The sequence below is a fragment of the Sebastes umbrosus genome, chromosome 15 (genome assembly GCF_015220745.1).
Source record: "Sebastes umbrosus isolate fSebUmb1 chromosome 15, fSebUmb1.pri, whole genome shotgun sequence".
NCBI classification, from domain to species: Eukaryota; Metazoa; Chordata; class Actinopteri; order Perciformes; family Sebastidae; genus Sebastes; species Sebastes umbrosus.
In genome coordinates this window covers 6,003,868-6,026,253 of record NC_051283.1, presented here as the reverse complement: position 1 = coordinate 6,026,253, position 22,386 = coordinate 6,003,868, and the positions used below count along the sequence as shown (strand labels likewise).

At 41.9% G+C, this 22,386-nt stretch overlaps 1 protein-coding gene and 2 long non-coding RNA genes across 4 annotated transcripts; 2 read left to right on the top strand and 1 right to left on the bottom strand.

Moving 5' to 3' along the window:
- Window positions 1-3,288: 3,288 nt before the first annotated feature.
- Window positions 3,289-17,786, bottom strand: si:ch211-30b16.2 (glycoprotein endo-alpha-1,2-mannosidase-like protein). 2 transcript variants are annotated; one of them, XM_037795977.1, is made up of 5 exons: window positions 17,572-17,786; window positions 16,637-17,445; window positions 14,795-14,904; window positions 6,083-6,159; window positions 3,289-4,297 (listed from the first exon to the last, which is right to left on the bottom strand). In XM_037795977.1, the coding sequence occupies exons 2-5, from the start codon at window positions 17,148-17,150 to the stop codon at window positions 3,661-3,663; spliced, it is 1,338 nt and encodes a 445-aa protein (XP_037651905.1). In that variant the 5' UTR covers window positions 17,151-17,445; window positions 17,572-17,786; the 3' UTR covers window positions 3,289-3,660. The 2 variants fall into 2 exon arrangements, with proteins under 2 accessions (XP_037651905.1, XP_037651904.1); XM_037795976.1 differs by having other exon boundaries at window positions 16,637-17,786.
- LOC119503933 lies at window positions 8,104-22,119 on the top strand. Its single transcript, XR_005210414.1, has 3 exons — window positions 8,104-8,115; window positions 16,383-16,389; window positions 21,920-22,119. It is a non-coding gene; the product is annotated as an uncharacterized LOC119503933 (long non-coding RNA).
- LOC119503932 lies at window positions 9,567-15,840 on the top strand. The gene is made up of 3 exons (XR_005210413.1): window positions 9,567-9,807; window positions 14,791-14,951; window positions 15,510-15,840. It is a non-coding gene; the product is annotated as an uncharacterized LOC119503932 (long non-coding RNA).
- Window positions 22,120-22,386: the final 267 nt, after the last annotated feature.

Below are 22,386 nucleotides of genomic sequence, written 5' to 3'. Positions count from 1 at the left end.
TGTGTGCGTAGAAAAAGTCTTAGATCTGCGTTTATATTTTTGTTCAGTGTAGTTTTGACAAAATAATCTAATAATCATTCCCATTACTATAGGGCTGCTCGATACGTTTAAGGTATCGACTGAAACACCCCAGTACCGAGTAGTATCGAAACTTCTCCAGTCAAACGGTACATGCAATCGTTCCTTTTTGATCTAGTAAAAAGATGACTGTTATGCTTGCAGCCAATCACCGCAAGCATTCTTAAATGTATTGCGAGGTGTGATTGGCCCACATAATTGCTTACCTAGGCAACAGCTTGGGTCCATGTGTACTTCCTGTCAGCTGATGTCATTCACATACACTGCAACCAGTAATAAACTGGGACACATTTAGAATGTTTACGTTTAAAATTGTGTCAAGGGTCTAAATATTGTATATTCGTGACATCACGAATGGACAGAAATCCTGACAGCTTGTTTCAAATGCAGATATTCTGAATAAGGGCTGTGTGTATTTCCCTGTGGACTGAGCGTTTCAATACTTTCACAGTATTTATATAGGACTTAAGCCTGTTTTATAATAAACAGAACAGAAAAATCTCACTTTTTTATAATATGTGAGCTTTAAAAGAACTGAACACAGAGATGTCTGAGCCGACGGCTAGCAGCTAACGGTGCTAACAGCGCTAACAATGGCAACAAGTGCTGACAGAGCTAACACTTAACGTGGAGGGAACCAGAGGGTGGCCGTTACGGTTCCGCAACAACACTATCACGAAACTGTGCGGCAATTAGCTAGCCAGTGGGACACACAAACGGCTTCCATTCACATGATGGGTATTGAATGAAGTGCTCTATATCCCTTTAACGTTGCTGGTATTGGTGCCAGCATCATCATTTTTGAAACGATACCCAGCCCTACCCACTCACTCATTCATCTTCAACCGCTTATCCGGGGTCTGGTCGCGGGGGCAACAGCTCCATCAGGGGACACCAAACTTCTCTTTCCCGGGCCACATTAACTAGCTCTGACTGGGGGATCCCGAGGCGTTCCCAGGCCAGAGTGGAGATATAATCTCTCCACCTAGTCCTGGGTCTTCCCCGTGGCCTCCTCCCAGCTGGTCGTGCGTGGAACACCTCCCGAGGGAGGCGCCCAGGGGGCATCCTTACTAGATGCCCGAACCACCTCAGCTGGCTCCTTTCAACGCAAAGGAGCAGCGGCTCTACTCCGAGTCCCTCACGGATGACTGAGCTTCTCACCATATCTCTAAGGGAGATGCCAGACTCCCTCCTGAGGAAACCCATTTCGGCCGCTTGTACCAGCGATCTCGTTCTTTGGGTCCTGACCCAGCCCTCATGACCATAGGTGAGAGTAGGAACAAAGATTGACCGGTAGATCGAGAGCTTTGCCTTCCGGCTCAGCTCTCTTTTCGTCACAACGGTGCGGTAAAGCGAATGCAATACCGCCCCCTGCTGCTCCGATTCTCCGGCCAATCTCACGTTCCATTGTCCCCTCACTCGCGAACAAGACCCCGAGGTACTTGAGCTCCTTCACTTGGGTTAAGGACTCATTCCCTACCCAGCCCTACCCATTACCGATAATAGGACAAGGTTCTTCTTCTGTTCAGTACCAGCATACATGTGCTTCGACAGGTTACAAGTCTTGCTCCCACGGACAGGTTATGCTGACCTGGACACAGCTTACAATTCATTGTGATGTTCTTATTCTTATATGGAGACAAAACATCTGGCCTCCTCAGACAAACCATTAGCTGCTCCAAGGCCTGACATTGTAAGTGGGCTGCCAGCAGCCTGGTACTAACATGTCATTTTCACGGGCAAAAGGCTTTTATGTGGGCAGAGCCATTAAAGCGTGGCATTAAAGTGTCCCGAGGGATCAGCTCCGCTCCGCTGATTTCTCATTCACAGGCTACAGGGACACTGGTTGGTTCACTACGCCTGATGTGCTCCACTTCCAACTGCCTGGCATATAGAGGCACTGACTCAGGTTTCACCGGTGAATTACACAGGAGGAGCACGACGTTTAGTGAGATACGTTCTGATTAGAACTGCTTGAAATGTCTAAATGTTAGCATGGTGTTCCCACCATGCATGCTTGGGGCAGTAAGTTTATTTGACCTCTTGAACCTTTCCTTCTCTTTTAGTTCAGGTCATTGAAATACTTGCATTAAATGCCCAGATCTAAGTGCTTTTATTTCTGTAGGACTGGGACATAATCCAAATCAACAGCTGGAATCAACCCGAAAACACAAGTTTTTATTAGTAACAGGATTGCTTGGACAGCCCGGCTACCAAAACCAAGCAACAACAGATCAGTCTGAATAGAAGTTGACATTCAGGTGTTTTGTGTTGTTTTTACTTCATATGAACACCACCATTTATAAATGACAGAAACCAGCATAGTAAAGGCCATAATTGTATGTTCAGGGTTAAAATTTGATATTGGGAATCGGCGAGTCGGCCAGTCTATGCACCGATCCGATACCATAATTTATTAACCCAGAAAAAAATCAAGTTATTTAACCGGATTATTTTATATGTTATTTTTTCATTCGATTAATATTTAATCGTGATTAATCGCATGATTGTCCATATTTAATGGTGATTAATCACAGATTAATCACAATTTTTTTATCTGTTCAAAATGTACCTTAAAGGGAGATTTGTCAAGTATTTAATACTCTTACGAACATGGGAATGGGCAAATATGCTGCTTTATGCAAATATATGTATATATTTATTATTGGAAATCAATTAACAACACAAAATGATGACAGATATTGTCCAGAAACCCACAGGTACTTCATTTAGCATAAAAAATATGCTCAAATCATAACATGGCAAACTGCAGGCCAACAGGCAACAACAGCTGTCAGTGTGTCAGTGTGCTGACTTGATTATGACTTGCCCAAAACTGCATGTGATTATCATAAAGTGGGCATGTCTGTAAAGGGGAGACTCGTGGGTACCCATAGAACCCATTTCCATTCACATATCTTGAGGTCAGAGGTCAAGGGACCCCTTTGAAAATGGACATGCCAGTTTTTGCTCTCCAAAATTTAGCTTAAGTTTGGAGCGTTATTTAACCTCCTTTGCGACGAGCTACCAATGGATTCTTAGGTTTTCTAGTTTCATATGATGCCAGTATCTTCACTCTAACTTTAAAACCCGCTACAACCTAAAAATCGCAAGTTGCGTTAAAGAAATGAGTGGCGTTATCGCGTTAACTTTGACAGCCCTAACTAAAATACCACATTTCTTGCAACCCAGGGCACTGATTCACCACCAGTAAGCAGACACAAATTTTAATTTTGTCTTCAAAGAAATACAGGAAAGAACAGTCGTTCATCATAGGAAAATAAGAAAAAAGACCCTAGAGAGTAGAGTTCCTGTACATAGACGCACGTTCTTGATGTTGCAAACAGATACCGAACAGGAAACGATCATCTGTCCATGATTGTGTAGCTTCAACATATCAGTGACATTATTAACCTGTACAAAACATGTTAGTGATTAAAAACAGTAAGAGGGAACATTTAGAGAAAATCTCATCAGGAGTTAGGTTGATGAACATAAAGGGTTTGTCTTTTAACAGTAGGAGCTGACCTAATGTCATTTCTGGTCACGCTCAGAGCGTCTACCAGGGAAATAAAGCCACGTTCACATCAGCCACTTGTCCTTCTCCTTGTTGAAATTCTCGGCCCACTGGCGTGTCAGCTCCAAGTAGTGGTCTGACTGGTTGGGTTGGTAGTCCAGGTACAAACGGGTCACTGTTTTCTTGGGTACGGCCTTCTCTATCTGTGTGCCTTCATGCCATTGGTTAAAGGAAGTAATGGTGACGATTTCCGGTCTGACGGACAAGGCCGCCTGCAAGGACGTGTCGTAGTAGCGTCCGTTAACCCGGTTCCTGGTGTTGTGGTTGTTCCACGGCCGAACAGCCGTGTCCACGTACCCCGGGCCGACGCTGGGAATAAACAGCAGATTGTTCCCGTCGCAGAAGGACTTGACGGCTTTCCAGTTCTGGTGGGAGGAGCCGAAGGAGAAGCCGTTGGAGGCGAAATAGGTGTATATACCATCAAAGCCGCTGGCTAGGATGTCGTGCTTGTGGCGCTCCTCCACGATGAGGGCGACGAAAACGCCGTCGTAAGGCGTGCCTCTGATGCTGTGGGAGCCTTTAGCGGTCAGAAGCTCCGACCAGGACTCTGGCGGCGTCAGGTAGGAGTCATAGACGTAAAATAGAGGCAGGACTCGCCCGGTGCTGGACCGGAATCTGTAGAAGGCGCCGTGCTTTCCATACCTGAGAAACATAAGAGAGGGAGAATTTCAAGCTGTTAAAATATGCATAGAAAAACTTTTTTTTTAAAAGCTACTATAAGTAGTTATAAAGGTTGCAGTGCTTGTTGGGAACACCAAAATTGTTCAAATCCTGCACATAATGGCTTGTTTCGCTTTGTTGTGTGCTGCTACAGGTTTACTTTTTTACTACCACTAGGAGTCACCAAAGTCACAAAGTTAAGAATATTCAAATCCTATGCTAATAGGGGAGAGAACTACAATAACTCAGAAAACTGAACATTTGCCTTTATATACATCTAGTAGTAGACATAGAGTCACAGAAGCATTCACTTGAAGTTGTGTCTCTGGTGACATAGGCCCTGTTCAGACCTGGCATTAACATGCGTTCCGAGTGACCATTTGTGATCCGATCTCACTTCCCCGCTATATATACAAATAACCACGTAGTAAACACACGACTCATACAGCAGACGCTGTGACGTAATATTACAGGAATGTCAGTAGTAATATCCTATATATTCGTGAATTTGGGTACATTTTATTAACATCAAAATATGAGGTTATTGTACCGACAGGATACAGTAGAGCACAGAAACCGTTTCCATGCCGCGAGGCAGACAAGCGCTCGCGTCTGCCTGTCTATTCAAATGAGGCGCGCAGTTGAGTAGATGGTCCCCACCGGCTGTCGTCTGACGATGATTTAGTTTTTTTACTGGTGAACTAGCATTGTCTCTCAACTCAGTCTGAAGTTGCTAATCAGACTGTAAACAATGAACAGGATGGCCCGGATATCCGCTGGCTATCCCGGAACCCCAGAAATATAGCCCCTTGCCCCCTAGAGGCTTATCTGTCATCAGACAGATAGCCGATGGAGTCCAAGATTGGTTGCACAGAGAGTGTGTGTTTTCGGAGCAATGGGATTTTCGAAGCCGTCCCCTGGATGGCTGGCTTGTTAGCTAGTTTGCTAATTCCAACTAACAACAATCACCATTTTCTTTTGTACTGGTCAAATGACCACAGAAAACAGTTCAATGTCCGTTCTACTCCTATTCCATTTTTATAGTCTATACTAATGTTTCAAATGTAATGATGCTCACATGTTGCACCTTTAATACAGCCAAGATTTCACAGGTTGTTTCAGCCATTCAGAAAATATTTACGCTTTACTGAGACCGTTTTTCTGTCCCTTCAATTTTTCTTCCGTCTTATACAGATGGTCGGCACAGTGGGTTTCTGGAAACATTGGCAGCAACTTAAAAGTCCAGATTCAACTGGAGGCTCTCGAGGCTGAGCTTTGATTTTACTCCAGTCTTGTATCATTATAAACACGGCATCGCTGAGACTCTTTATTCTCGCTCCTAGTCACAGTGTGAGATCACGGGCTTCTTTTTTTTTTTACCAGACTACTACTGAATATCTTATGAGATGAAACACTGTCTGATTAGCCTCACAGCCTTTTCCACATGTCTCTCTCCTAAAGCTAACAGATTTTACACGTTGCTTAAGCTGAATATAATCAAATGTTATGAGACAGACAAAGAGTCAGGTTCCCTTTGACACAGACTGGTCGAAGTCAGGGCTAAAGCTACCTGCTGATCCATTACAGTCGGATCACAGGGGAGAGAGACATCTATATTTAACAACCTGCTCCTCATCTTCCCTTTCTCAGACTTCAAGGTTCACCACATCGCCAGACTCCTAACGTCAGATATGGAAAGCAGAGCTACACCCTTCGGTCGGTGAAAGGAAAACACATCTGGCACAGAGAGAGGAAAGCGAAACGTACTTGTCAATAATGTATTTGATGTTGTCATGCATGCTCTGGTCCGTCCGTCCTTTGTATGGCTGTATGTGAAAGGCCACCTGTGCAAAACACAAATATTTGAACACAGGTGTTAACAAAAAAGATCATAAAAGCACAACGTAAATACACAAACAGCTGGAAAAAAAGGTGGTTATGCAGTGAATTTCACACTGAGTTGTTCATTATTCCAATGTATTGTTTGTTTTGATGGACAACCAGTACATGCTTTAATGTTAAAAAAACACATTCTCATCCTGTCTGTCTGAATATACCTGTATTCACCCTCTGTCTGAAACGCTCCGTTTTAGCGCCTGTCTCTTTAAGACCAGTCTGCTCTGATTGGCTTGAGAGAAAAATATGGTGAACCTTTGCAAAGGTAGTTCTCTAGTGCTAGTGCTAGAGCTAAGTGACGTAGAGTAAAAAGGGAGAAAGACCGCTGATGGTAGGCGAAAGGTGGATGGGTCCAACAAATACAGGATTTTTAACCTGTTTTGTTTTGCAAGTTACGTTTGTGGCATTTTTTCCGTAGTTATGTTACGTTATTTCCGTACGCATTTTACTTAGTTTACGTACTTATTTTAACAGGGCCAGCTCTAGGCCTTTTGGTGCCCTAAGCGACCGCAACACACATCATTCATCACAATGGTTTTAAGACAAAAGTTTAGATTTTTATTTTCATAAATAACTGTATTTATTATAATATAAATAAACAATGTGTTCCTGATATTGTAGGCTTAAAAGGGTTTAGTCAGTTTCACTGCAATTTACACTTTTATTAACAAATTAGTGCTGCCAGTTAGATGAAAAAGTGTGAGAAAGAGAGTTACAGGGGTGAAAAGTAAATTTGTTCTTTATTTATTTATTATTTAATTTGTTACCTCAATGCAGAAAATGAGGAAGGACATTCACTGGCATTTTTAATTATTTTATTTTTTTAAAGGGCAACCAGCGCCCCCCCAGAAGGTGGCGCCCCCGGCGACCACCTATACGGCCTATATCCTTTAAGCCGGCCCTGTATTTTGATCCCAACCATGATGTTTTTCCTAAACCTAACTAAGTGATTTTGTTGCCTAAACCTAACTGCGGCGTACAAATGACGTGTAATGTCGTGCTATTTATTTAATTTTCCTGTGAGACCGGGTTGTATCAGTAGGCTTACTTAGTTGGACGACGGACGCTATCATAAACTGAAAGTGTCTTCTCCGTACAGCAGCAGCAGCAGAGTAGCAGTGACTCATCACGTGATGAGAGTCAGACGGAGAGTTGAACAAAATCCAGGTAGTTTGGTTAGTGGCCGTTCACAAACATTTACAGACTGTAGCATGGGCTGTCTTGTGATAGGATGTCACTGAGTGTTAAATAGTAAAAGAGCTTTTATTCTACATTGGTATGATTGACAACATTTTGACCACAAATGTTCCCGAAGAAGAGACATGACTGACAACTGTTTGACTACAAATGAATTCATTAACAGTTGAAATGTTGTCAGTCATGTCCATGTGGAAGATAGATAGCAGTATGCTGGTGCTTTCATATTCTTTTGTGCTGATAATTGTTGCCCAGCACCTACAAAGGCTTCATCGCCTCTTGATAATTGACAGAGGAAACGTCTCACATGCATTTAACGGCCTTTTCTGCAGTGGACTTCTATTGTATTTATAAGCAGAATATAATAAACCTGCAGTAAAAACAGCTTTAACGCCTTTTCATGCTTTCGTAAAACATATTGTTCCCGCTGCTCAGTGGTGTGTGAATAATACTGCAGGACTGACTCATCTGACATTTTATTAAGGAGCTGCTGTTTATGTAGATCAGTATTATTGAAGGATTAAGGCGGTGTTCCAGATGGAGCCAGGGGTGTCCTGTTTCTTTTGGTTATCTAAGGCTGCAGCCTACATACTTCACTTTTGATGACTGTTCAACCTAAGTTTTTTTTATTTAAATCTTTTTCTAATGTGGTTTTTAAATACCCTATTGAATCTGGTAGCCGTGTGCTCCTCCCTGAACACACCTGTGTCTGCTTAATGCCTGTGGAGATGTTTGTTGTTTTTCATTACCCTGAAGAAGACTGGCATGTCGAAATGTAGGTAAATTATTAAAACGTTTTTTTGCATTATACTAGTGTGCACTTTTTCACTACTATGGAATTTAATTATACTGTGGTAAGGGTATGCGTTCCTCGTCTTTCCTCCTCCTAAGCTGTTTACATGTCTAACGAAAATGTATATTATACTAATATTCCCATTTACATGCAGCCGTGCATACTCCGATTAACGTAACTGATTGCGAACACAGCCTTCCTCTTTCATTCCTTCAACCACCTTCTTGGTAAGAGTATTAGATACTTGACAAATCTCCCTTTAAGGTACATTTTGAACAGATAAAAAAATGTGTGATTAATTTGCAATTAAACGCGATTAACTATTTTAATTGGTTGACAGCCGTAATTTGGAATAATAGTGGAATATTAGTGTGCATGTAAACATAGTCATTGAAGGGAGCTGCTCATCAAACATTTCTCTACAGCACAACTCCACAGGATCCCTTTGAGTTTGCATGTCATAAATATTGCATTTATTTTAGGAATTTCAGTGAAGTTCTTTTTGCCTTTTCCTACTTATTGATACAGGTTGACTGAATATGCTTAGATTCTTGTATGAGCACTTGTGTGTTTGGTTCACAAACGGTATAAAAATAATCTCCTATTGGAGAGGCACCTCGGTCCAAGAGCCATCAGTCATCAAAGAGGAAACAGGCGGGCAAACAGTGTCCTTTCCCTCCTTATAGTATAAAGATAGAAGGAGACAGAAGCTAAGTTTAGCCTGCAGGATTTCTTGAAAATGGAGCTGAGAGGGAGGAGGAGGAGGAGGAGGAGAGAACAAGAGAAGAAGATGCTCACTATCCCCACAGCCATGTCCCGTATTATCGTCTCATCTGTCAACACATTCGGGTGAAACAGGACGACATCTATTCCACTGACCCAAGTGTCTCAGAAATCCCTTTTTAGCTGCTTCTCAGTAATAACTCAGACTTCAGATTTCAGATTTATGTGATCCAGAGGGAATTCTGGTTCAGGTTTCTTCAGAAGAACTAAATCACCAGAGCTGGAGGTATGAGCATGATTTGACAGAGTACACTGTGTTATGTTCTCTGGCTGAAGGAGCTGAAAGCTGAGTGATTGATGCCGTCTGTCATCCAGGATCAACTGTGGTACGCTTGTTTGCTTCAGTCACAAAAGAGAGAGAAAAAAAAAGGGTCGACTGCAGCTCAGCAGCAAACAGTGAAGCATTGACAGAGCTGTCGAGCCACAAACACCGAGCGCACGACGCCCACTCCATCTTTCAAAAGAGGCTGCAAGGTCTTCCTAAACAGTTTCCATGGCAACGCGGCGGCGTTTTGGCGCCCGGGCTCGGGCTCGTCAGCTGTCTCGACTGGTTGGAAATCGTGAAAGGCCAGCGAGGTAAGACGCCGCTCAATCTGTTCCCGTTTGGTTGAATAAAAGCACGGATGGGCGCGGATGAAAAGTGCTTTGTTTGCTCAGATCGCCTCACGTTGTGATGTGACGGCGACAGACTCTCATATTTACATGCCAGGCCTCAGGTGTGTCGACGCCGCCGCCGCCTCAACAACAACAACCCTCCTGACGGTTCCTTCAGATGATGACAAACACTGACCTGAGGCGATGATGATGTTATATCATCATGATGGTGCGTGCCACATTATATCAGCTTATTATGTAAATGGAGATGATACATTCAAATGTGCAGATGCAAAAGAAAAAATAAAGTGTCTGTGCGAGGCAACTTCGCTCCATGAGGGTCTGGAAATGGCCACAGAATAACCAGAAATAATCAGCATAATGTGCACATAACACATCCATATTTACCTTCTAATCTGTGATGCTTTATACTAAAAGACACCCACAGGAGAAACCCAGGCACAAATAAGCTTTTCTCTGGACAATTTAAAGACAAAATAATTCTCTCTTACGACAGGCGCATTTTCTCATTACAACTCTATGTCATCGTAATGGGACAATTTTGTCATCATAATGTGTCAGTTTGTAATTACAGCTAGACGCTTTAAAGAGTTATCATACACATGCCCTTCAGCCTCCTACACACTTGTAAAGAGGACCTATTATGCTTTTGTGTTTTTCCTTTAGTGTGTTAATATAGTTACATTGTGCATGTAAACGGTCTGCAAAAGTTACAAACACTCAAAGACAGAACTGCATTGTGTGCTGTGCTGTACAATGTGTCACAATTAGGGCTGTCAAATATTTAATCACAATTAATCACTTGATTGTCCACAGTTAAATCGTGATTAATCACACATTTTTATCTGTTCAAAATGTACCTTGAAGGGAGATTTCTCAAGTATTTAATACTCTTGTCAACATGGGAACTGGCAAATATGCTTTCTTTATGCAAATGCATGTGTATATTTATTATTGGAAATCAATTAACAACATAAACCAATGACAAATATTGTCCAGAAATCCTCACAGGTAATAAATAAACTCCCAACGTAGGTTTACTTAGTTTTTAGGTTTACTTACACAACAATAGTACTTGATTAGGGTTAGGAAAAGATCATGATGTGGGTTAAAATAAGTATGTTTTTTATGTAAAATAAGTACGTGTGTTACGTAACTTGCGTTAATTAAGTACAGAAGTTACGTCAGGAAACTAAAAATAACTCAACATTGACACAGGGCACTAACAGTAGTCTCCTGGGTGAAAGTCTGTGTTTGTTTGACCTGTCCAAATCAAATCCCCCCCGACCTATGTCAGCGGCTCTGACCGTCTAATAATGATGTGGATGGGTTTACATTGGAGTTAGGTGAAAGCCTGGTGCAGATGCTAAAGGTTGCCTTGGTGTGTCGGTACCAGACACCGAGGGGCACTGACCAAGCATCAGTATTTGACAAGTTGGGAGTGAGAATGGGTCGAGAGCATATGTAACTGTGTTGACTATAAAAAGGAAGAAAGGCTCGATCAGTTCATTAAAATAGTCAAATCCCATCTGACAAAACTGCTAAATATTTATCATTAAAACAAGAAAGCTTCCTTGTTATAGTGAGAGGTTTGTTGTCATTAAAGATGATACGTCCGTGCTCTACTACAGTTTTCATTTCTCTCTCCTTGTTTGCTGCTAGCACTCTGACATCAACATTTCACTGTTCAAACAGGGTCAATCTATGCTTAATTAGTGAGGATGGAGCGCTGGAGGGGATTATAGATCAGTCTGTGTCCTCCTGTTTGTCTCAACCAGTGGTCTGGTCCGGATGGAATTAGGAACAACGATTAGCGATGCACCGAGTGCAAAATGATGGGCCGATATCGATGTTTAAAACAAAGGTTTGGCCGATAGCTGATACTGATGTTTTGTCGTTGGTTATTTTGTTGTTATTTATTCCCCCTTTGGTGCTAGGGAAACAAAGACATCTTTATAAAAAAATAACTGAACTGTCTTCACTCTTTAAGTCATTCAGCCCTGCATTCATGCAATTTATGTAACAAGCTTTAAAATAACCTTCTTTCACATGAAAGATAACTGCTTCAAAATCCCTTTTAGCCTGTAAACAACTGCCTACTCTATGAGAGGGATTTATTACCTATAGCCACCCAACAAAAACATTTTGTGAAACTTAAATTAAATGTAATTATTACATTTGTTGAATACTTGATTCTGATTGGTCAATCACAGCATTTTACGATCTATTATTTCTTTACAGCAGACTGTTGCTATGTATAACAGACCGTTGCTTTGTATAAAAGACTGTTGCTATGTATATCAGACCGTTGCTATGTATAACAGACTGTTGCTATGTATAACAGACTGTTGCTATGTATAACAGACTGTTGCTATGTATAACAGACCGTTGCTATGTATAACCGACCAGTGCTTTGTATAACGGACCGTTGCTATGTATAACAGACCTTTGCTATGTATAACAGACCGCTGTTATGTATAACAAACTGTTGCTATGTATAACAGACCGTTGCTTTGTGTAACAGACCATTGCTATGTATACCAGACCGTTGCTATGTATAATGGACCGTTGCTATGTATAGCACACCGTTGCTATGTATAACAGACCATTGCTATGTATAACAGACCGTTGCTATGTATAACAGACCGTTGCTATGTATAACAGACTGTTGCTATGTATAACAGACTGTTGCTATGTATAACAGACTGTTGCTATATATAACAGACCGTTGCTATGGGCGCAGTACTGATGTCAGACTTTGGAGGACAGTTTTTGTGTCAAATTATTGATTTCTTAAGTTAGTGGTCGTGTAATAAGCAGGATAATATACAGCTAGCGGGTCATTGTTGTGAAATAAACCACATTCAGATGGTTTTATTTCACAACAATGTCCGGCTCGCTGTACATTATCCCTTATTTAAATCAGCAGCTAACAACACAACGTTTAGCCGGCACAAAATGAATGCAACACATAAACATCGGCCACTGCCATCGGTGAATGTCATCTTATTTGCCGATAGGGTGATTGGGGCCAACGAGGCGAAAATAATCTGATACCAATGTTTGGTCGATAAATCGGTGCATCCCTAACCCTCATCACACCTCATTTTGCATTTGAATATTAACAGAGAAACTCCTCTTTTGTCAAAAGCACTATAACAAATGACATGCAAGGCACACATATATGACACTGTCAGAGAAAACGCACACACCCACACACACATGACTGCTCACAAACACAGACTTCAGCCTGTATTTCTGTCAACGGCAGCTCTGGTGCACTGAAACACTGGAGCATTAGCCCTCAGGTCAGCTGTGAGATACACACTGTTGTGTAAGTCTGACTGAGACACACAGAGAGACCCAGTTCTCCGTCTAAGACTTCCATATAAGGAGCAAGAAAGTAGACGGAGGGAAAGCTCTTCTGTCCCTCTTAATGCTGAATCTACAGACTGAGCTCAGCTTGTTTTGCCCCTGCTGTCTCAAGCACCTTCAGCACATTACGGCTTTATGATATCTGGTCTGAGTGCTAAAGTAGATGTGACTTTGTTCGATGGAGTGGTGCATCGAAACAGACAATCTACCCGACAGCACTTCTAGCTTTAAAAACAGCTATTGGAACATTTTCATCTCTCTGCAACCTCCATATTATTACTTTAAATGTCAGGTTTTGAGGTCAGAGCATCAAAATTGAAGATGCCGCTGGGACCCGCTGGGTAGATAGCAGTTTCTTCGCTGTCAGGAGATCTCAGTGGACCAGAATGCAATGCAGCTGCAAGACATGCTGCATTTTGATTAAAGGGCATGACACACTTTTTCTCAAGTGGGAAAAAAAAAATGCAGTTTTAAAGGGTAACTTCTGTATTTTTCAACCCTGTTTTCCTATGTTTTGGTGTCTAACTGACTGGGCATACACTGCACAATTTTGGAAATATTGTTGTGTAGTTCCTACTCCTACTGTACGAGTAGATCGTTCACGATGTAAAGACAAAGCTCACGATTTATGTGCTCACGCTGTACGGTCTGATCGTCAACCACGACCTGAGTGCTCACACTGTACGTGTAAAATAGAAAAAAACACGGCCGTCGGCCTCTGTAGACTATTCTGGCCGTTGACAGTTGTCAATAAAGATTTGTTTGAAAGCTCTGAGGCAGGTTAAGTTTGTTTGATAGCAGAGGTCAGTACGGGTCACAATGCTAACAAGGCAGAAATGTGCTGCCTTTATCATCTGTGTCATCCTGTCTGCTGAAACGTCTAAAAAAGAGGTACCGGCGTAACGTTATATGGACTCACAGGTGGTAAGGAAGACGTGGACAGTATGGCTTTTGCAGAGAGAATTGGAGGTAAGTTAGCTACATTTTACTATGTCCGACGGCTAGTCGGGAGAAGTTAATCGGTCCTCGGTCTCCCCTGTACACTGCACGGCAAACGATGCCCGACAAAGCTGAGATTTGGTCAGACTTGAGTCCTGTGGCTCAAAATTCAGAAGCCAGAAACAGGTTAAAATCGTACAATGTATTCCCAGCTTCATAGGGACAACAATTCCTGAAATTGGTCCAGTATTGAGGAAGAGCGCTGTAGACGACAGCTGTTCACACGCTGCAATGTGGTGCTATTGGGGCAAGCTGGCACGTCATTTACGTCCACTAAAAGTGCTTGTTTTTGCCATGACAGGCTCTGATTGTTATTATAAGTGTCACATTATGGAAAAAGAGTCTCGCTCAAGGAGAAGTCTCATTCTGAAATCTGGCGAGGTGACGTGTTGCCGGAAGACAATGGTGGAACAGTGGAATACATCCATGGTGGAAACAAGTGCTAGCCGGACAGAGTTTGTTGTGTTGGAGTACAGAAAGCGTAGCTTAGTGTTGTCTAAAAGATTTTCAATGTCATGGCTGAATATTTAGATTTCGACAATGTGGATGAGGTCTTTGAATTTGTTAGCTGCCCGTATAAACTGCTCCACAAAACAGACATGGTTTGCAGACAGCAATGAAACGGGTCAATCGGATGTCAACTCAATGTCCTGAAAAATAATGTGTTTTAAATCTTGTATGCACAAAGAACTAACTTGTCACACACAATTTAAAAAAAACAAGATGTTGTTCTTGGCTTTAACATTTAACTGTCACTGGCAAATCATTCATTCAGTAAATCATCAGAAAGGAAAAAACATACCGGTTGTCTCACCAGTTACCTTGATGCTGTGCCTGTGGGCGGCGTCCATGACAGCAGGAACCAGGTCCTCGGTGGGCTCCCCGTGGTCGTCTGCCACCCCGGGAGGATACCAGGACAAAACCAGCACCCCTACAACACCACAGCAGGAGGAGGAACACTGATCTGAGTACAGTCAGGTATGAAGAATGTATGGAATGATGTTGGAGGTTAAAGCACTTGTTTTGTTGGGGGATTGAGGCACATGCAGGAAATGTTAACTTCTTGGATGTGGCGTTAAAGGAACAGCGTGTAGCATTTTGGGGGATCTATTAGCAGAAATGGAATATAATAACTATGTTTTCATTAGCTGTTGTCGTATAATCTCCTGAAACTAAGAATTGTTGTGTTTTTGCTAGCTTAGAGTGAGCTGTTCATATCTAAATAGGGAGACTTTGTCACAGTGGCTTAGTCACGGCCGGGCGTTCCATTAACTGTAATGTAAACCCATCGAAGGCAACAGTAAATTCTACGAGAAAGTGCGCCCGGAGTGTAGTGACGTACTGTAGTTTAAAGAGTGAAAGAGACACACCGAGTGGGTGGGAGACGAGGTGGATGGGTCCAACAAACACAAGGCGTCATGTTACAATCAGCTGTTCATTCATGTCCCGTGTTCACAACGTTAAGTGTCATTTTCACTGTGCAAATGCAGTTGTTTTTTTTAAACCCAACCATGTATTTCTTTCCTAAACCTATAGTGGCTTTGATGCCGAAAAATAAAAAGACGCCAAGGGGCGTGACAAAGCGGTGGTCTGTGATGAGTTGGGATGAGAAACTGTTGGGTATTCAGTTGGTTGCAATCTGCAACCACACCACTAGATACCACCAAATCATACACACTGTACATTTAAAAAGTAAATTATGAGTGTCAATAAGTGTTCTTCATTAATATTTACAAATAAAAAAACTGAAACTCACTATTTTTTCTATTATTATTATTATTATTCAATCAATGTGCACCTTTAAAATTTAAAGGCCACTGTAGAAACGTGGGAAGAGGACCCGCTCCCTATGTAGATATAAACGGCTCATTCTAAGGTAACGAAAACACTACGATTTTTATTTTCAGGTGATTATACACAAAAGAAAACATACTTATTAATATTATATTTCTGCCAATCGATCCCCCTAAATGCTACACACTGCTCCTTTAAAGGTCCCCTATTGTGCTAATTTTCAGGTTCATACTTGTATTTTGTGTTTCTACTAGAACATGTTTACATGCTGTAATGTTAAAAAACCCGCTTTATTTTCCTCATACTGTCTGCTTGAATATACCTGATTCACCCTCTGTCTGAAACGCTCCGTTTTAGTACATTTCAACGGAATTGTACGGGATTGCGTTGCTAGGCAACAGTTTGGATCCATGTTTACTTCCTGTCAGCTGATGTTATTAACATACACTGCAAACGGCTATAAACCGGGACACATTTAGAATGCTTATGTTTAAAACTGTGTAATGGTCTAAATATTGTATATTTGTGACATCACAAATGTACAGAAATCCTAACGGCTTGTTTCAAATGCACAATTTCTGAATACAGGCTGTGTGTGTTTCTCCGTATATTGAGCGTTTTGGTAGTTTAACAGGATTTATAAAACACTTAAACCTGCTTTATAATATAAAAGACATGAAAATATAACTTTTTACAATATGGGACCTTTAAGATGAATATTTTCTGGTTCTGCTTTTGTTTGAGAACCTTGGGCGTCTATCCAATTAACAGATCAGCAATAAAAGCTATGGCTTTAACTTTCTTTAGACTATTTTTGGATGTTTAAGGAGTGTAAACCTGTAGAACCAGTGTAGGGTTGCAAGAAGTACCTGCTGCAGCCGCCTCTATCTGGGCCATGTGTGCCTCCAGCACCGTGGGGTCTCTGGAGCTGTAGGGTCCCAGCTCCGGGTAGAAACTGGAGGCAACATCATCCGGAGGTGTGTGCCTTCCTTGGGCATGACTGGCTGCGATCTTGGGGTCCCAGTGCGGCACCAGCACGTGATCCCAGTGGATGTACTTGTTGTCCATGCTGGGAGAGCCGTACCACAGGTAGTAGAAGATGTGCACGTCGTAGAAGATGCTGTAGTCTCGGTCGGATCTGGTGAAAACCACCTTGGTGTCGCTGCTGCTGCCCATGTGGAACTGGCCCGGCGACACAACCACCGCGTCCTTCACGTCTAGCCGCCTCCTGTCGGCGGATCTGTCCCCGATGAAGTCCATACCGGGGGCCAGGTCCGAGAAGCCGTCGCTGGGCTTCAGAGTCCGGAGCCCCATCATGGCTCCGAAGATGAAGAGCGTGAAGAGGAAGAGAGCCACCAGAGCCTTCCTGCGGAGCCGCGTCATGGTGTCGCTGTCCGCGGTGCTGATGCTGCTGCTGCTGCTGCAGACACACAGACAGTAACACGGGTCCTCTCAGTGCCAGCTGCAGAGCATCTATGCAGTCATCGGGTTTCAGCGTCGAGCAGGTGAAATAAAGACGGTTACTGCTGCAGGATCCGGCCTGTTAAACGCGAAGCATTTCACTTCCATCACCACCATCACCACGACCTGAAGGCATCCTGCTGGCACTAGAACGCTTCAGTAATAAACCGCCTCCTCGCACAGCCGCGTTTGGTTTTAGTTTCCCCCATCCTCTCCTCTTCCAGAAAAAAGTACAAAAATCGATTTCATCAGTCAACAGTTCCCTCATGTGTCTGTCTGCAGACAACAGTCTGGTCACAGCTCCTGTAAAGCTCTAATAATAAAGAGAGAGTCTGGTTGTTACCTTTGTGTTCCGTCCAATGGCTGCTTCTGCTTCTCTTCCTGTCATCTCATCATCTTTATTATTACATCACATCATACAGCTTCTCTCTGTTCTGCTGCATTAGAGAGAAACGCTGTTTTTTACTGAGTGTTGATGCTCAACGAGAGAATGAAACATTTGTTTCTGTGGTGCGAGCAGGAGGGAGGAGGAGGGAGGAGGGATTAATCCCCAACCGGAAAGTCAGACATGTATGAGGGGCGATTAATGCCACAAGAGAAGCAGGAAGGGGGAGCTGTTGGGATTCATCTCTTAAAGGGTAACTTCTGTATTTTTCAGCCTGGACCCTATTTTCACATGTTTTAGTGTCTAACTGACTAATCGGGAATTTTTTTTTTTGAAATTGGTCCAACTTTGAGGGATAATTCTGTAACCAGCAGCCGCGAAACGAGCTGCAAGGGCAAGTGAGCAGCCTCGATGTGTAACGTTATGTCCACTAAAAGTGCTTGTTTTTGCCACTGACAGGCTCAGATTGATATTATAAGTGTCTGACAACCTTATGGAAAGAACCCTACAAAGAAATAAAATGTTTTTTTACCTTTAGCTTGTTCTGGTCTGTTTATTGTTGTGTCCAAGTCCCGCTCAAGGAGAAGTCTGGTTGTGAAATCTGAATATCCCTATACTCTTGCTCAAATAAATATGAGCAGCCATCGAATTCAAAGACCTCATCCGCATTGTGGAAATCATCTAAATATTCAGACATGACACTGATTTTTGTCATGGCAAAAACAAGCACTTTTAGTGAATGACGGTGCCAGCTTGCCCCAATGGCACCACATTGCAGCATGTGAGCAGCTGCCACCATGGATGTATTCCACTATTCCACCGTTGTCTTCCGGCAACACTTCACCTCGCCAGACTTCAGAACGAGACTTCTCCTTGAGAGAGACTCTTTCTATAATGTCAGACACCTATAATAACAATCAGATCCTGTCGTGGCAAAAACAAGCACTTTATGTGGATGTAAAGCACCATATTGCAGCCTGTGAGGTCAGGTTGAGAAATACTGAAGTTACCCTTTAAATGCTACTTACATATGAAGAAGCATGTCTGTGTTGCCTACAGAAATGGTATTCTGGGAAAACGTTTTATTGGTCTCTAATTTCCTCATGATTTCTCATGATTTTTTAAAGAAGCTTCCTGGAAAGAGCTAAGAAGTACTACCTGGAGCTAGTTATAGGTAGTACAGCAACTGAAACAACTGAAATATAGCTATTCAATAAATGATGGAAGTGTTGACAGTGGGCGGGAGTGGATTTTTGTTACTTCACACTAATCATAGGTAAAAGACTGTTACAGTGTGTTTAATTGGTCCACTTCCACTTAATTCATATCAAACTAATTGGTAGCGTAACCTTGTCTTTTAGGCATGCTTCAATATCTAACCAGGCAGAACCTGATGAATCGACCAGATACCAAACATGAGAAGCTAGCTGGTATAGTTTAATTTAGTCACCATCTCTCCCTGATCTAATGGTCATTGCAACTTTGCAAATCTAAGTCGTGGTCTCTTACGAGAAGTTATGTTTACATTTTTCATCACAGGTTTTATCTCTGGAGACACAGAGCAGTGTTTTGATTTTCAAATCATGATTTCACAGCGGAACATTTTCGAAATGCTCCTAAGACATTTGAGTCACTTAATAAGACATGACACTACAATGCCTAAAGTGAGTAAAAACCTGTGACTTTGTTGTTAATGCAGCTTTTCTTTTAATCTCATCCCTTCACTGTGGCACTAATCACTCCTCATACAGGCTTGTTGTTTTTTTGTTGAAAATGTAATACCTTTTGTCTCACAGATGCTCCTGTGAATTTTAGTGAACTACATTGATTGATTTCTTCTCACCTCATGCACACAAAATACCCAACCTTCGTGGGTTTACAAGACACCTATAAATACAGTTGCAGTGGTCAAACATTTCATTCAATTACAGGTTATTTTACTGCTCGGTCTGAAACAAATATTCTGCCTTCTCTTGGCTAATAAAATCAGCTACTAAAAGGTTTCCTTCCTGTAGCACAATTCAAGTTTTTCAAAGTCATCCAGCCAAAAGAAATCAACATAAATGGAGGTCATTTTTACTAAAAAGTACATCCCTTATGTCCTCGTAGACAGGGCAGTAAAACAAAAAGCAAACATCAGAGCTTTAATTCTTACTATCCATTAATATCATAAAGAAATTAATAATGACTTTTGTTTCCTGAAAGTGCTGTTTGTAAATGATATATACATCTTTCTTTGGTTTATTTGTGAACCAGTATGGTATCATTGTGGTCTTGGGTGGTCTCAGTGAATACATGCTTGAAGTGACATCTAGTGGGGAAGATAAAATAGTGCATTTATTATCTTCATGCTTGTGGGTGTAGCTATTAGTCCCCGTCCACTGAGGCTGGCCATTATCTTCCAACAGCCTTTGAGAGTAGATTATTGTCCCTGGATGGACTGCATGTCCACATCTCGCCCATAGATGGTGCCTCTAGATTTAGAACAGAATGAAATTACACAGGAGACCCCATTTTGTTTTGACGTGGATGTTTTTATATTAAGAAATATTACAAATGAATCAATTTCAAGTTTGATTTAGTGACAACTAAAGGTCATTTATTTTGTGAGCAACTTTTTAAATAGTTTTGTCACAAGCATATGTTTAAAAATGCAAAAACTAGGACAAAAAAAAGAAGGGAAAAAAAGACAAAACAAGACACAAAACACAGTCCCATCCATCACTGTTGCTGCTTTGCAATTCGTAAAGTAGGACATTTAAGTTGTCAATTATGTATATATAAACAGGTACAGTCTATCCTTTAGGTTGATTTAAAACATGATATAACTAAGTTGAATTATTTATGACACAATCAACATTTCTAAAACAAATACTGTATAATACTGTTTCCATTTTACAATAAACATTTTCTTAGCTGAAGTCTGGCCAGAAAAAACATATTTTGATATCTTGACAGATTAAGGAGTGAAGACAATTATTTTTGTATTTTATTTTTACGAGAATAGTTTACTGATTAATGTGATGACAGTGGACGATTCCAACGTATCCTATAGATTTGCATGACTAATTGGACATGGATCAATAATCAGCTTCATGCCAAATCTTTCAAAGGAATTTCAATGGCCTCGAGACCATATATCAACAACAGTATCGTCCTAAAAATGTGAATGATTTATACTGTAAATAGTTTATCGTTGCAGAAATGTCCCAAAAGGAAGTGTTTGTTTTGTTCGTGGAGCTGTCCCCGGTGCTGAAACAGCCCTTTTGTTGCATCCAATGCTCCACCCTTTGTGTGACGGAGGCTACTGATGAGGTTATACTGTACAGGGATGGAGCATTGTCTGTTGTTTTCCTCCTTTCAACACTTTCTATGTGCACCTGTAGGTAATTGCATCTGTGCTAATTAGGAGGCAGCAATTATGAGCTCATAATTCCAACATCAAACTTTTATTCACATCATTTATATGCATGGCCATGTCACCATACGCTTTGATTAACTATATCATTTGCATTAAACATTTCTTTTTTTTCATACAATGCCTATAAAAAGTTTAGAAAATAACATTCATCCTTTGAACTTCCCGCTGGAGGCTGGAGATATTCTACATTTTTCTTATTGCCATAAAAACCTCACAAAAAAAACAGAACCAACAATGACTTGTGCCATAGAGCTCCATTGTTGTCTTAAAAACTATTAAAAATACATCAATGAGTCACACTGTTGCACTGGCTGACATGTTCCTTCAGAGTTTATTTTGACTCAATCCCACAAACACCATCCTGCTGCCACAAAATACTCACTAGAGCACCAAATGTGGATTAATCCGCCATTGAAAATAGTCCCCAATAAATGCACAAATTCCTCCTGTTTGAGTGACATTTGTTAAAAATTGAAGATAGGATAAGGAAGTCAGAAAGTATTGAGAGATGTACTAACCCAGTCTTGTTTTTGGTCTTTTTGTGGGATTTGTTGTCAATAAGAAAAAAATGCAGAATAACAGCAGCTGTATCCTTTTAAGTTGGATTAGAGCAGTTGTTTTTATATTGGCGCCATCTTCTGGTAGTGTCAGAAGGGCCCCAGTGGTAGACAGCAATAAGATAAGATAAGATAAGATAAGATAAGATTGCTGCTTTTTGCAGATGATGTGGTCCTGTTGGCATCATCGGTCTGTGACCTCCAGCACTCACTGGATCGGTTCGCAGCCGAGTGTGAAGCGGCTGGGATGAGGATCAGCACCTCTAAATCTGAGGCCATGGTTCTCAGCAGGAAACCGGTGGATTGCCTACTCCGGGTATGGAATGAGTCCTTACCCCAAGTGAAGGAGTTCAAGTACCTGAGGGTCTTGTTCGTGAGTGAGGGGACAATGGAACGTGAGATAGGCTGGAGAATCGGAGCAGCGGGGGGCAGTATTGCATTCGCTTTACCGCACCGTTGTGACGAAAAGAGAGCTGAGCCGGAAGGCAAAGCTCTCGATCTACCGGAAAATCTTCGTTCCTACTATCACCTATGGTCATGAGGGCTGGGTGATGACTGAAAGAACTAGATCGCTGAAATCGGACGAAATGGGTTTTCTCAGGAGGGTGGCTGGCGTCTCCCTTAGAGATAGGGTGAGAAGCTCAGTGATCCATGAGGGACTCGGAGTAGAGCCGCTACTCCTTTGCGTTGAAAGGAGCCAGCTGAGGAGGTTCGGGCATCTAGTAAGCATGCCCCCTGGGAGGTCTTCCAGGCACGACCAGCTGGGAGGAGAACACAGGGAAGACCAAGGACTAG

Excerpts from the sequence above, each read along its gene's own strand:
- si:ch211-30b16.2 (XM_037795976.1), bottom strand. The coding sequence starts at position 17,150 with ATGACGCGGCTCCGCAGGAAGGCTCTGGTGGCTCTCTTCCTCTTCACG. Across the intron at positions 6,160-14,794 it reads CCCACAGGCACAGCATCAAG|GTGGCCTTTCACATACAGCC; the intron begins GTAACTGGTGAG and ends TGTTTTGCACAG. Across the intron at positions 4,298-6,082 it reads ATCAAATACATTATTGACAA|GTATGGAAAGCACGGCGCCT; the intron begins GTACGTTTCGCT and ends TATGTTTCTCAG.